At 35.7% G+C, this 12,554-nt stretch overlaps 1 protein-coding gene across 2 annotated transcripts; it reads right to left on the reverse strand.

Moving 5' to 3' along the window:
- Positions 1–193: 193 nt before the first annotated feature.
- Positions 194–9,230, reverse strand: LOC105270054 (uncharacterized). 2 transcript variants are annotated; one of them, XM_011310738.1, is made up of 4 exons: positions 8,870–9,230; positions 3,490–3,740; positions 1,751–2,001; positions 194–1,511 (listed from the first exon to the last, which is right to left on the reverse strand). In XM_011310738.1, the coding sequence occupies exons 2-4, from the start codon at positions 3,736–3,738 to the stop codon at positions 1,508–1,510; spliced, it is 504 nt and encodes a 167-aa protein (XP_011309040.1). In that variant the 5' UTR covers positions 3,739–3,740; positions 8,870–9,230; the 3' UTR covers positions 194–1,507. The 2 variants fall into 2 exon arrangements, with proteins under 2 accessions (XP_011309040.1, XP_011309039.1); XM_011310737.1 differs by lacking the exon at positions 8,870–9,230 and adding an exon at positions 5,301–5,440.
- Between the last annotated feature and the right edge of the window lie 3,324 nt (positions 9,231–12,554).

A 12,554-nucleotide genomic window follows, 5' to 3' on the forward strand; every position in this document is an offset into this window, starting at 1 on the left:
ATGAAAATCAGGTACTGATCCATTGAATTCTCACTCGTCCAATGCTTTCAACAAAAAAAAAATACTGCCAGTCAATTTGCGATCATAAAAATAATATTTTCGTTTGTAAATTGACATTCACATTCTGCCTTTACAAATAAATTTATAATAAATTATGGATTGGGTCGGAATAAATAAAACAATCTTTTTTTTTTCCTGTATTTTCTATTTATTTAATAAATTCTCATGTATAAAAAGAAAATTTTCGTACAACCGCCAGCAACACTCACTTTTCCGACGAGAATCGAAGAATTCATTGACAAAAATGTGACTGAAAAAAAAATCTATTTCATTGAACTTAATATTTTTTGAAACGAGAAGTTTTTCGTGGATAAATCCGGGGAACACTAGCCAGACGAAATTAAAAATGTCGTGATTACAAATTCAGGGAACATTTCCATTCAAATTATTAAAAAGATTTCTTTCTGTCGGTGGAATTGACCGGACATCCGGTCTTTTAGTCGCGCCCCGAAAAATTCGATTTGGGATTCCCCCGGTTCTATTCAATGACACAATTTTTAGTCCCCCAGCCCCCAAAATCATCCCTTTCCGCAATCGTCAGATAAACCGAAAATCGTTTGACCCCATTTCACTCGATAGAACTCAATCCTATCACAATCGCTCTATCAATTTCTTTATCTCTACCGTTACACCCTATTTTATACAAAAAAAAAATCATCCCCAATGGACAAAGAAACTAGATTCATCATCACTATGACACGTTCAACGCACTCTCCTATTACACTGAGAGAAATAATCCACATGATATCGCAAAAATAATCTCTCGAGTTTAAAAAATGGCAGAGTATTTCCGAAACCGATTTATTATGTCAACAAATTCTCACTTTATCATGAAATGTTCGTGTTAAAGTCACAAACACTTGATCAAAATCTGCCATTGTCTGGCACGTAATCCGGAATGCTTGTCCCAAGAAATTTCTTCTCAACAATCTGAAATATCCGTTGCAAGAAATAAATTCTCGCGATACCACGAAGATACACCAATCAGCTACCTAAAACATGATTTCTCCTTAATTTCAAATAGTATCCCCTCACTTCCGGGAATGATTATCAGGAAAGCAGGAATGCACTCAAGCAGGTACCGTACGATATCTCACATTAAATAATGATTTATAAATAATTATTGACAAAATAGCCATTTTCGGTCTCATCTCTTATTTTTCAACGGGACATCGATGAGGCCTCATCTATCCAAATTAAAAGGTACATGTGCGTAGAGTACGTGAACACTTTGGGCTCGCAGTCTTGTCGCCTCATTAATCGCCGGTCTGACTTCATATGAGCGATTACAACCGCTCACTAGACTAGCAGCTCTCGTCGATCTTGTCATACCCATTTGACTGAATCGATTTGAATTCGTTGGACGAACTGAATTATAGGATCTTGAGTTGTTTGACAGATTTCGGTGGACCCTGGGGAGCCCATGAGAACTGCCTGATAGCGGGTCTCACCTGCAATTAATTAATTAACTAATCAATTAATCAATCATTCCATCTGAATCATCTGAATTCAATTCCTCGAGCTCTCCGCGCCATTTTGTCGCTGTCCGCCATTTTCTCGTGTAAAGAAATCAAAATGGAAGCAACACCGACTTTTATTCGCGTGGCGGGAAATTCAAATACTGCCAAATGCACGATTAATCGCGTAAAAAATTAATTGGCACATGAAATTGGAGGAAAAAAAAATATACCTGGCATAAGGCGGTGGAGGCGTAGGTACGGTTGACTCATCGGAAACAATAGCTGTTCCTGGGACTGTTGTCACACCATCAAGAGTTGTGCTGACACCGGTATTGGCCTGTGGTATCAGTTGTCCTGGATTTAACTTGATAGCATCATCGTAACTCGGCGGCGCGTCGGCAACGGCCTCGTAGTCCGGTGGCTTTTGTCTCGCACCCACCGACGACTCGTCCATCGATATCACATGTATCGGATCATCGATCTGAAGTCATTATAAATTACCTATTTATTTATTCGTTATAATAATAATAACATAATTTTTTTATGACACATAACAAATTTTTTTTTTTGAAAAAAAAATAAAGAAAAAATTATTATTTTTTTTTTAATTTCAAAAATTCTGAAAAATTATAAATTCAAATTTATACATATAGAATACATTTTTAATGGATAAAATGCGCAATGTCGATAGTAATAATATATTGCAATTAAAAATAGAGATAATTTGTTTTTTATTTCTGGTGATGGCAGTTTTATTTGACTCCACGCAAATGAGATCTGGGCCTCGACGTATTCTAGATATAGCGAGGGTGAATTAAAAGTAACCGCAGAAAGACAAAAAAAGAAAAGGTATAGAACTGGCTAGTGATAATAATAGAATTCGCGTGCGCACTTTAGGGTTAATATCCTCATCACCCCCCCTCCCCGTAAGTACACCCACCCTCGGTATAAACTTCACTTGCACGACCCCCTTTCGCCACAATTTTATCCATAAAGGGTCGGCAGACAGTTATAAATAAATAGGCTCAATGAAAATTAACGTGACAGGTGAAGATAAAATGGTGGCATTCGGAAATACTTAATGCAGACTCGTGATAACGAGAGCGCAAGCGCCCATTATTATTATGGAGAAGAAATAAAAAAAATCTGCCCGTGAAAAATTGTCCCGGCAATTTTTTTTTGTGACGTACAAAAAAAATTGGAGAGGCATTGAAAATTTTGGGGATAAATTTTCGGCGGAATTCCAGAACAAATAGGGGATGACAAAAAAAATTTTGAAATTCGCGGGCAATTCTCCTGGGATTCCCCCAAAAATCCCACAAATAATTGATAATTGAATTGACAGATGGAGTTATTTCCGCACATGCCTCTCATGCAATTCGATCAGTCCCTCGCCTACAAGAGCAGAAACCCGTGAAAAACGATCAATAAATTTACCTCAGAGGGCGAAGACTAAAACATATTAATACCCCATGTCTGTTTTATTTAACTCCATTCTCCATACCCTACCTGTCCGTCTGTTTATAAATCGTCCATTTATAGATCCCCAACTCTATACCCCGTAAACTCCGGAATCTATAGACTTGCGGGGGCAGTGTCGATGCTCCTATCTCGCAAACCATTTCTATCCAGATATTTTAGGATTTACCATATCTAAATTTAACGCGAATTACGCAAGTAAAAAGTGAACAACATAAACGTAAGAATGAAACGTTTCATATATTTATTTCACTCTTGTTCACTTTGAATATTTCAATTAATTAATTAAAAAATTGTTGAAAATAATTTCTTCAATTCTCTTCATTTATTATTATTATTATTATTATTATTATTATTAATGATTAATTATTGAATTAAATTGACCGTTGGAATTTTTTTTTATTTCTCTGAAGAAAAATGAGTCGTCGAAATATTAAAATGGAAAAAATCAATTAATAATAAATATTAATAGTAAATAATGTTTATTTACCTGTACCGTATGTGGGTGTGCGGTATGTTGTGCCTGTACATTAGTCCTAGTTGGTGGTGCATGTAACCAACAGCACATAGCAGCGCATATTAAAAGTGCACCAGCAACTATACACGCAACACCGACGTATCTAACTGGTTCAACATAATTTTCAGCAAGTCCTAGCCAGTTTATCAATGCACCAACGCATAATAACACCATACCATAGCGATACGGCCTCTGCGAGCGTCGTGACTCCTCGAGGGACATTTCTGTAGGAAAAAAAGTAATAGTTATTGGAGAAAGAGTGGTTGCACTTTGATGGATCATAAGATTTTTTATCGTGCCCCAGATCTGTGAGGGGAGACAATTAAAATAGTTGTGTTTCTGTTTACAGAATCTTTTTTTTTCTTTTTATGCTTATTTTACATCGCTTCGAGTCGGATGAGACTATGTGGGGATTCATCAGGACTTTTTAAAGCTAGTTAGATCTCACCATTCTACCCGGCCAGGAATCGAACCTGGAACTTGTCCGTTGTGAGGCAACGACCTTAACCACTACGCTAAAATTGTACTGTCGGTGGAAAATTTTTGATTGAACTCGATTTATTTTCATTGATGGTAGATTGATCCAGAGACGATTCCAGATGTGTCTGGCACTTTAAAGTATAAATATCTACTAATTAAAAATATTATTTTGTGACTCCTAGGTCGAATTCGCTGGAACCTCGATAAATGGGAATTTGATTTTGACAGTAATGGAATTTTTCCTGAGATTTTAGCCGCAAAAATTTCTGTACATCTGTCCGAGTAGCTGAAGGTGACACAGAGGTCACAGGACATTGTGCGTCATATGTGGGACGCGCGGATAAAAGATTTGATTGAGTGGCCGATGAGGGAAGGTTATTCCCTCATTTTTCTTCGACACATTCGAGTTTCTATTTTTGTCGAGTCATTACTACATCTACCCCTAACATTCACTGTTTATTTGCGACGCAGGAGACGCCAGAGGGGTGGGTTCTAGGTGTTCCAGTTTAGTGGCTAGTAATAATGGTAATGGGTATCACGAAAGTCGGTTGAATTTTATCGATGGGGGACAACAGGCAGTGACAGCTGAATTTATTATAAGAATGAAAGAAGGATAGGTCATAGTCGGACATTTGAGGAGGTGAACTTCAACTGGAACTTCTGGAATTAGGTTTCGAGGGTTTTCATGTGATGGGCGCCGGATCGTACCTGAAGTCTAATTTTTTTACAATTAATTTTTGAGAATAAATTCCTGGAACAAGTGAGGGAAATTATTCTCTCGGTTCTTGATTTTTCTTTCTGAACGATTTTTTTTAATTTCAACTGACATATTATTTTTTTTCTTGTAAAACACTTTTTAATTCATCGCGTGAATGTGCACTCGCGTGTTTCGCTTTACCCACACGTGATACGAAAATTAATTGCGGTATATTTTTTCATCTAGCAATGCATAAAACGTGGGAGGCCGTGAATGGGGGTCATACACTGATAGAAAAGGTGCAAGAATTTTTGCAGGGGAATTTCGGGTGCAGGCACCTGAAAATTTTTTTATGAAAGGATGAGGAAAAATTACCACCTTGACATAAAAAAAAATGCATCAATTCCTAAGATTTAATTATCATTCGTCCACTATCCGTTCCAGAATTCGGACAAAAAACTCTCGAATTCTCGGAAGAATTTCTCCCGGAAATTCGTAATATTTTCCTTCTTTTTCTGGTAATTATACCGACTGCAACCGCGACAGTTTTTTCCGGTAATTTTTATCGATCTTTTCGCCGTGCAAGTGAATAATTGCAGTGACTCACGTGAACTGTCAAAATCGAAGAATAGAAAAAACATTGAAAAACACATGGAATTCCCTCGGTTACGTATTTCACTGAGTCAATACAGAATTATGTGAAGTTAATAAATTTAAAAATGGATCCTCAGAAACAAGTACGATTGATGCCAAGAGGCAAACTGACAAGCCCCTATGGCAATCCGCATACTTATTCCTCCACATTATCAGAAGTACTTGATAGAACGATCGAGAATATTGATTAAAAATCGATAACGTTGATGAAATGGAGATTATGGATGACTTCGTGATGGATTTTGAGAGCGGTAATGAGTGCGTGACAATATCAAATCGTATGTGATAATTGCTCCGGCGTAATCTCACTGTGCTATTGCAGAGAAAATTTCGGAACAAATAAATCATCGTGGTTGTGTATGATACCTGAAATATTTAATAATAATATAGCTACAGAGAAAATTATAGTTGAATATTTATGAGGTTGACTGGATGGCTAACTAGGTCAGACGAAAGATCCCGGGTCTAGTACTCGGAAGGTTTCAGGTTCGATTCCCGGGTGAAGTTTCGTTTTTTTCAGTGGAATTTCACAGGAATTCGTACCCGAGTTCTTGTTCTGACTGGGAATTCAGGAAAATGCCTGGAGTGCGTACCTGAATTCTAGTTCAGGTTGGAAACGCAGGAAAATACCTGGAACGCGCACCCGAATTCTCGCTGTGAATGAGAATTCGAAATTGACGCAAAAATATTTCAAGAAAGTCGTTGATCTCGATATTTATTCCCGAAGAGTGACACGGCGCTAACACGAAATAATTGTGGATCATCTATAAATATACCACTTGTTCACTGATCTTATCTGATACATGACGGGTAATAAACCGCGAATGGAAATATTTTTCTCCCTTTGGTTCACCTTGAAATGAGTAATTGAATTACGATCCCGAGACGGTAATAATTCGTCATGTCATCGGGACAATATTTGACTGCCTATCGCGTCACAGTTATTCGTGATAATATAACCTCCATAACAATTTGTCGCATTAACGTATCGTTCATATATTCTGAGCATGAGTTGTCAGGTTTATTCAATCGTCTCATTATCTTATTTTCAATTTTTAGAAAAAAAATGTATTTACGCATCTCCATTTTTCATTCTTCTGTTCTCGATAATTTTTTGAATTGTTGATTAAATTCATTCGATATAAAATAGTCAAACACAATGGTGGGAAATATTTCGGATATGCCTTATCGTACGTCATTTTTATTTTTATCGAAATTATTCCCGATGATGGCAATGAGGGGAATAACGATTGAATATTTTTCATCAAGGGAAATCGCACCGATCATTGATAAAATACATAAATAACGGCTTCCCACTCAGAATCAATGAATATTCAATTCCTGGGGATTGAATCGTCCATCGTACTGTACAATTACTCATGGGGACAATGAAATTGCGTTGAATTGGCCCCTGATGAATAGAATAAAAACATCTCAAATTCAAAACACCAACAACTCGTCAATTCCAGATTAATTTACGTTCAATAAAATTAATTACTGCCAGCAATACTATTTGATTGACGAAAATAATAATACCTTATTATTATTAGATAATTAATATTTTTCCTCAATGCCAGAACCAAAAATGTAATAAATTTTCTTCTATTCGTGTCGAATTATTAACGGGATAAACAACTTAGCGATGGGAATTATAAAAATTTATCGGCTTAGGGAATTTTCTTGTGAAAAAATATGGCTCTCTAATCCGTCAATAAGACTGGAAATTAACCGCTTCTCTCAATTTCACGACACTTGCGTCAACAGAAAAACGCGTAATGTATATCAATAATTTTTTTCATTGTCGATGTAATAAACGGAAGGAGAATTATCCGGCTTATCACTTCTCTCTGATTACCTCCAGTCATTTACACTTTATTATGATAACTAAAATAAAAAAAGGTGATTATTATTTCAAAAATTACTCCGCAGAATGAAAAATAAATGATCGAATATTTTTTTAATGATAAAAATCTACGGAATTGTTCATAAAATCCATTAATCGATTTCATTTTAATTTTTCACATTTTCGTCGGTTCCGTTGCAGATTTTCTGGTGATAAAATTTGAATAGTCAATGATTGGAATAATTTAATCATCTGTAATTTATAAAGATTTTGGTATTATCATTCCTCTCGGAATTCTTTGAAAATATATTCAGAAGACAGGAGGAAAATAGTGAAATTCCTTGAGATGATTTTCCCGCGGAATTTCCCAACTTCCTCTTTTTGCTTTACGCGAACAATTCCTACGTCATTGACCCCAATTCTAATAATCCTTCCTCGTTCCGAAGTCATGAGTAATTTTCATGTCTATGTGACAGAACAATTCAATGGAAAAATCTCAGCGCTCGGTGATGTAAAAAATCTGGAGAATCTGTTGAAAATATTCATGTCCCATTTTTATCAACTCAACCTTCACCTGATTTAAAATATCATCACCACGAAACGAATGAAATGCTCATTCTATTTTTATAATATCATTTTTTTCCGAGAATCAGCGGGAAAACAGAAAATTATGATTAATTATGCCCGCGGGAAATTTTTTAAATTGTAGTACTGACACTGGAAAATTTTTAGAATTTCGGGACAAAGAGGGGATGACACACAATTAAATTATGAATCATGGAAATTAATGGAAATTAATGGAAATTAATGGAAATTAATGGAAATTTAGGGAAATTGATGGAAATTTATGGAAATTTATGGAAATTGATAGAATTTTATTTTCGCGTTGCAGTAATTATTCTGATATGTGATTTTCTGATTCGTGTCCTTTTCTCTTTTCTCCTGTGCATTTTACAACCAAAACTTCCGGGTAATTTACGACTTGTGCAATCGAGTAATCAATAAAGGAGAGGGTGAGATCGATAAAATGGCGAGGAGCAATTTAAAAGAGTAAATTTACATTTTCTTGAGTTACGGGGAATGGACATTCGTGTTGACTTTGGGTTTTGGTCTTGGCTGAGAAAATGGCAAGGTCGTGAGCGCCTTCAATGCCACGGGAATGTTGATGACGTTTTTATAACAGTTTAAGAAATCCGATGCTAATTACGCACTGAAAAAGGATCACTATTGATGAGCTGACAATTTAAAAAAAAATTAATTCAAAAGTTAGGATCAAGCATTTCAGCTAAAATCTCAAGAAAATATTTAATGGCCCATGAAAAAATTGCGCTGGATCAGTAAATCTACTCGCGATAAGTAGGACTTCATAAATATTCCTATTTGAAATGTGGGTGTTATCTGGTACTATATAAACAAATTTACTCAACAATTGTAATTATATTCGAGCAGATAAAGCGAGTTGACAGAATTCTTCACTGACATTTTCATAAATATCTCCTCGCCTAACAAAGATATCAAAATTATTGCCGAACAACTTTTGCAGCTGTGGATGAGTTCTAAAGAAAATGTCTTATCAAAAATTTCGTTATCCCGTTTATTTGCCGAGATATTCCAAAAAAACCGAAAAATTCTGGTTGTCGTAAAAATGTATCGACTTAAAAAAAAAATTCTCGACTCACCTTCGCTGAGCGTGTGTTGCGACAGTTTGATAAAAACGATAGCACCTCACAAAACAATGATCCTAGGGAATAGTCACAGAACTTTTTACTCGGTAAATTTACCGGTCACTGTAATGTTAAACAAATATTAATGACCGCCGTGCGAGCGCAGCTCCAACGGCGGACTCCGCGCGACTGAGACTACTGAAGTGACTTGTGGCGTTCGTCAGGAAAAAAAGAGAGAAAAAAAAAGCCGCCGCCGCAGTTACACTTCCCCACAATCACGACATCAAATGGATATTTCGTCAAATGGAAAAATATTCGAACGTATTAGCTGATATTTCAGGGCATTTTGCAATTGAGTCATTAATATTGCCAAAAGACTACGGGCGAATGATTCTATTTATTCTGATGATCATTTCTTATGCTGGCATTAGTCTTTATGACACAGATTCATACTACAACCTGTGACCAAGTGACAACAATAAGCATTGGCCTGGTTTAGACTGTCATGGTCTCAATGAAATTTCTGTCTTTATTCACTCTTCCGTTATAATTAGAGCGGATAATTACCGAAGGCTTTTCTCTTCTCGCGATTTCACAGTCGATTGACGATTACTCTCCCGAGGAAATAAAATTGTAATCAGAATATTTTTTTTTATTTTCTAAAAATTTCTAGAATACTTTTCAGAATTTTTTTTTTATTTTCTAGTTTTTTTTTTATATTTTTTTTTTAATTCTGTTGTTTTTTTACTTTTTTTATATTCTCAAAAAAAACGCCATGATTTATAATAAAAAATTCCATATTTAAATTGTTGAAAAATTTTTCTTCGGATTTTTTTTTTATAAAAAAAATTTTCTGCAAAGTCTTCCCGAAATTTTTTGAAAATTGAAAAAAAATATTCCGGTTACATTTTTTTATCCTCCGGCATCGCCAAATTTATTTCTTCCATCGAATATTCCGTATCTTGAACTCGCAAATATTTCACAGCGAATGTAAACAATCGATCAATAAGGATTACGAAATAATTATTATTATTCCAAAGAATTCCAATGAAAAACACGAGATTATAATTATCCACTTGTTCAGGAATCAAGCTCATGATGCAGGATATATTCTTATCAATTGTTTAACGAGCGAATGACTTTTTAAAAATATCAATACGTCACTGCAACTGGTAAATTATCACTGATAATGATGTGCTATTCCCTGGAATTCTCACAGCAAAAAATAACAGATAATGAAGTTCAAGCGTCTCTCAAGTGGAATCACTATTTTTCATTAAACGATTATTCTGAAAATATCCTGAAGAGTAGTTTAACAACATTGGCAAGACAAACTGGTTTATCAGCTATTAACGGACTAGTCCAGGACATTTCAACTTCTGGATTGAGCAATCCCTTCATGTCTCCAATTATCCAGAAATTCACAATGTTTATGTTTTTTATATTTCAGTAATTATAATTAAAGTAATTATTTTACTTCTGTCAATGAATTTTATTATCGATAAATAAATTTAAGACGGAATTCAATTGGAAAATTCATGTTTATTTATTTTATTAATTACATTTATTTATTTTAAAATTCAATTCGAGTTAATTATTGTTTGAAAAATGATTTACTGTTGCTGGAATCAGGTGTAATCAATCGATGTACTCATTCTCATGTTATTAATAATGACATGAATAATTATTCCTAAACAAATCAGTCAGTCATATCAATTATGACGTATTCTATGAAATAAAAAAAAGAGGTGTGGATCGTATTACATTGCGTAATCAAGGTCTCGTAAATCGGAGACTAACTCCAAAGTAACTGTGCATTAACCATTGCAGTTATTAATTACGTGATTCATGGAAATTGACACGATTAACTCGCGACGGCATGATATTTTTTTTTGGATTAAATATTTTTGGCGGTTAAGAAAAAAAAAATTGTGAGCGGAATATTTTTGAGAAATATTGAAAAAATTACATTGAATCAACTTGAATCAAGTCGAAAAATCAAGTTGAGAGAACTTTGTAAATTGACTGGTACCAAAAATAAAGTACAGTCGAGGTAAAACGTTGGGCCCTCGCAATGACTTCTCCCGATAAAAACCCAAAGCAATTAAGAGGTGATTAAACACCGCGACAATCCTATCAACGTGTTGTTAATGAACTCGGACCACTTGTTCGCTACAAACATGTTTCTTCGGTTATTTCCTCTGGACTTAATCCCACCGTTTTCCTCAATCATCTTAACTCTGTTTTTCACTGTGAGATTTATTTCTTCATTTTTTCACAGAGTTGAAAATTCCTGAGAAGTGGATCAAGTATCAACGCGGGTGATTAGCACCAGTTCTCTCAGAAAATATTACCTACGTCAGCGGTTCCGTTTAGATGAGTCATTCTGACTCCTTGAGATACCGTTAGTTCCGATAAAAAAATTACGAACACCGAATTGAGTCTCAAGATTCAAAGATATTCCGTCATTTTTGCGAAATATTCTATAATTAATAATAATAATAATTATTGATATTATAGAATTGAGAAATAATTATCGATATATATTTTTTGATTGTGGGTCGAGGTGGATTTAATATTATAATTATAATTGGTATTCATTTTCAGGTAGACATTTTTTTTTCTGTGACAAGTGGAATTCGCACTTGGGCAATAGAACGAGCGCAAGACCTTTTGGTGGTAAATGGAGGAGCGTCAAAAGGTTTGTCTCCTTTCTCTCGGAAAACCGATATTCAATGACTTGCACAGAGGTAACGAGAGTCTCATTGAAGGCCGACAACATTTTGAATTAATGCGGAACTACCGGGTGAATTAATTAATTAATTCATCAGTACTTTATCAAAATTATTCTCTGCGTCTTTAGCTGCAGTGGAATTTCCGTTGATGCGCACTTGGATATGATGGTTGTATGAAATTTTGTGTCATACTTCATGGAGGGAAATATTTCAATAAAAATAACGGATTTTTTCCGGTAATTTCGGAATGAAAAGTGGTTGTAAGCATCCAAATAAAAACTAACTGAATTCAATAAAGTAAGAATATTAATTCAATTTATTTTAATTAATTAATTAATTTGTTATTTAATTTTTAAACACGTAAATTGGGGGAGAACGGTGGTGTGATTATAAAAATTAAGTTGTGGGCAATTTGATTTTTTTCATGCCTATTTCTTGAGGCCTGGATTGCCGACATTGCCTGCATTGCCGAAGTTACCTGGGTTTAAAAAGTTGCCGAAGTTGCCGGGGTTGCCTGGGTTGCCGGCATTGCCTGCGTTGCCGAAGTAGCCTGGGTTTCCGAAGTTACCTGGGTTTCCGAAATTGCCTGCATTGCCGGGGTTACCGAAATTGCCAGGATTGCCAAAATTACCTGGGTTCAAAAAGTTGCCGTAGTTGGCGGGGTTGCCTGGGTTGCCGGCATTGCCTGGGTTTTCGAAGTTGCCTGGGTTTCCGAAATTGCCTGCATTGCCGGGGTTACCGAAATTGCCTGGATTGCCAAAGTTACCTGGATTCAAAAAGTTGCCGTAGTTGGCGGGGTTGGCTGGGTTGCCGGCATTGCCTGCGTTGCCGAAGTAGCCTGGGTTTCCGAAGTTGCCTGGGTTTCCGAAATTGCCTGCATTGCCTGGGTTACCGAGATTGCCTGGATTGCCAAAGTTACCTGGATTCAAAAAGTTGCCGTAGTTGGCGGGGTTGCCTGGGTTGCC

This window comes from Fopius arisanus, unplaced genomic scaffold (assembly GCF_000806365.1).
Source record: "Fopius arisanus strain USDA-PBARC FA_bdor unplaced genomic scaffold, ASM80636v1 scaffold00077, whole genome shotgun sequence".
Taxonomy (NCBI): Eukaryota; Metazoa; Arthropoda; class Insecta; order Hymenoptera; family Braconidae; genus Fopius; species Fopius arisanus.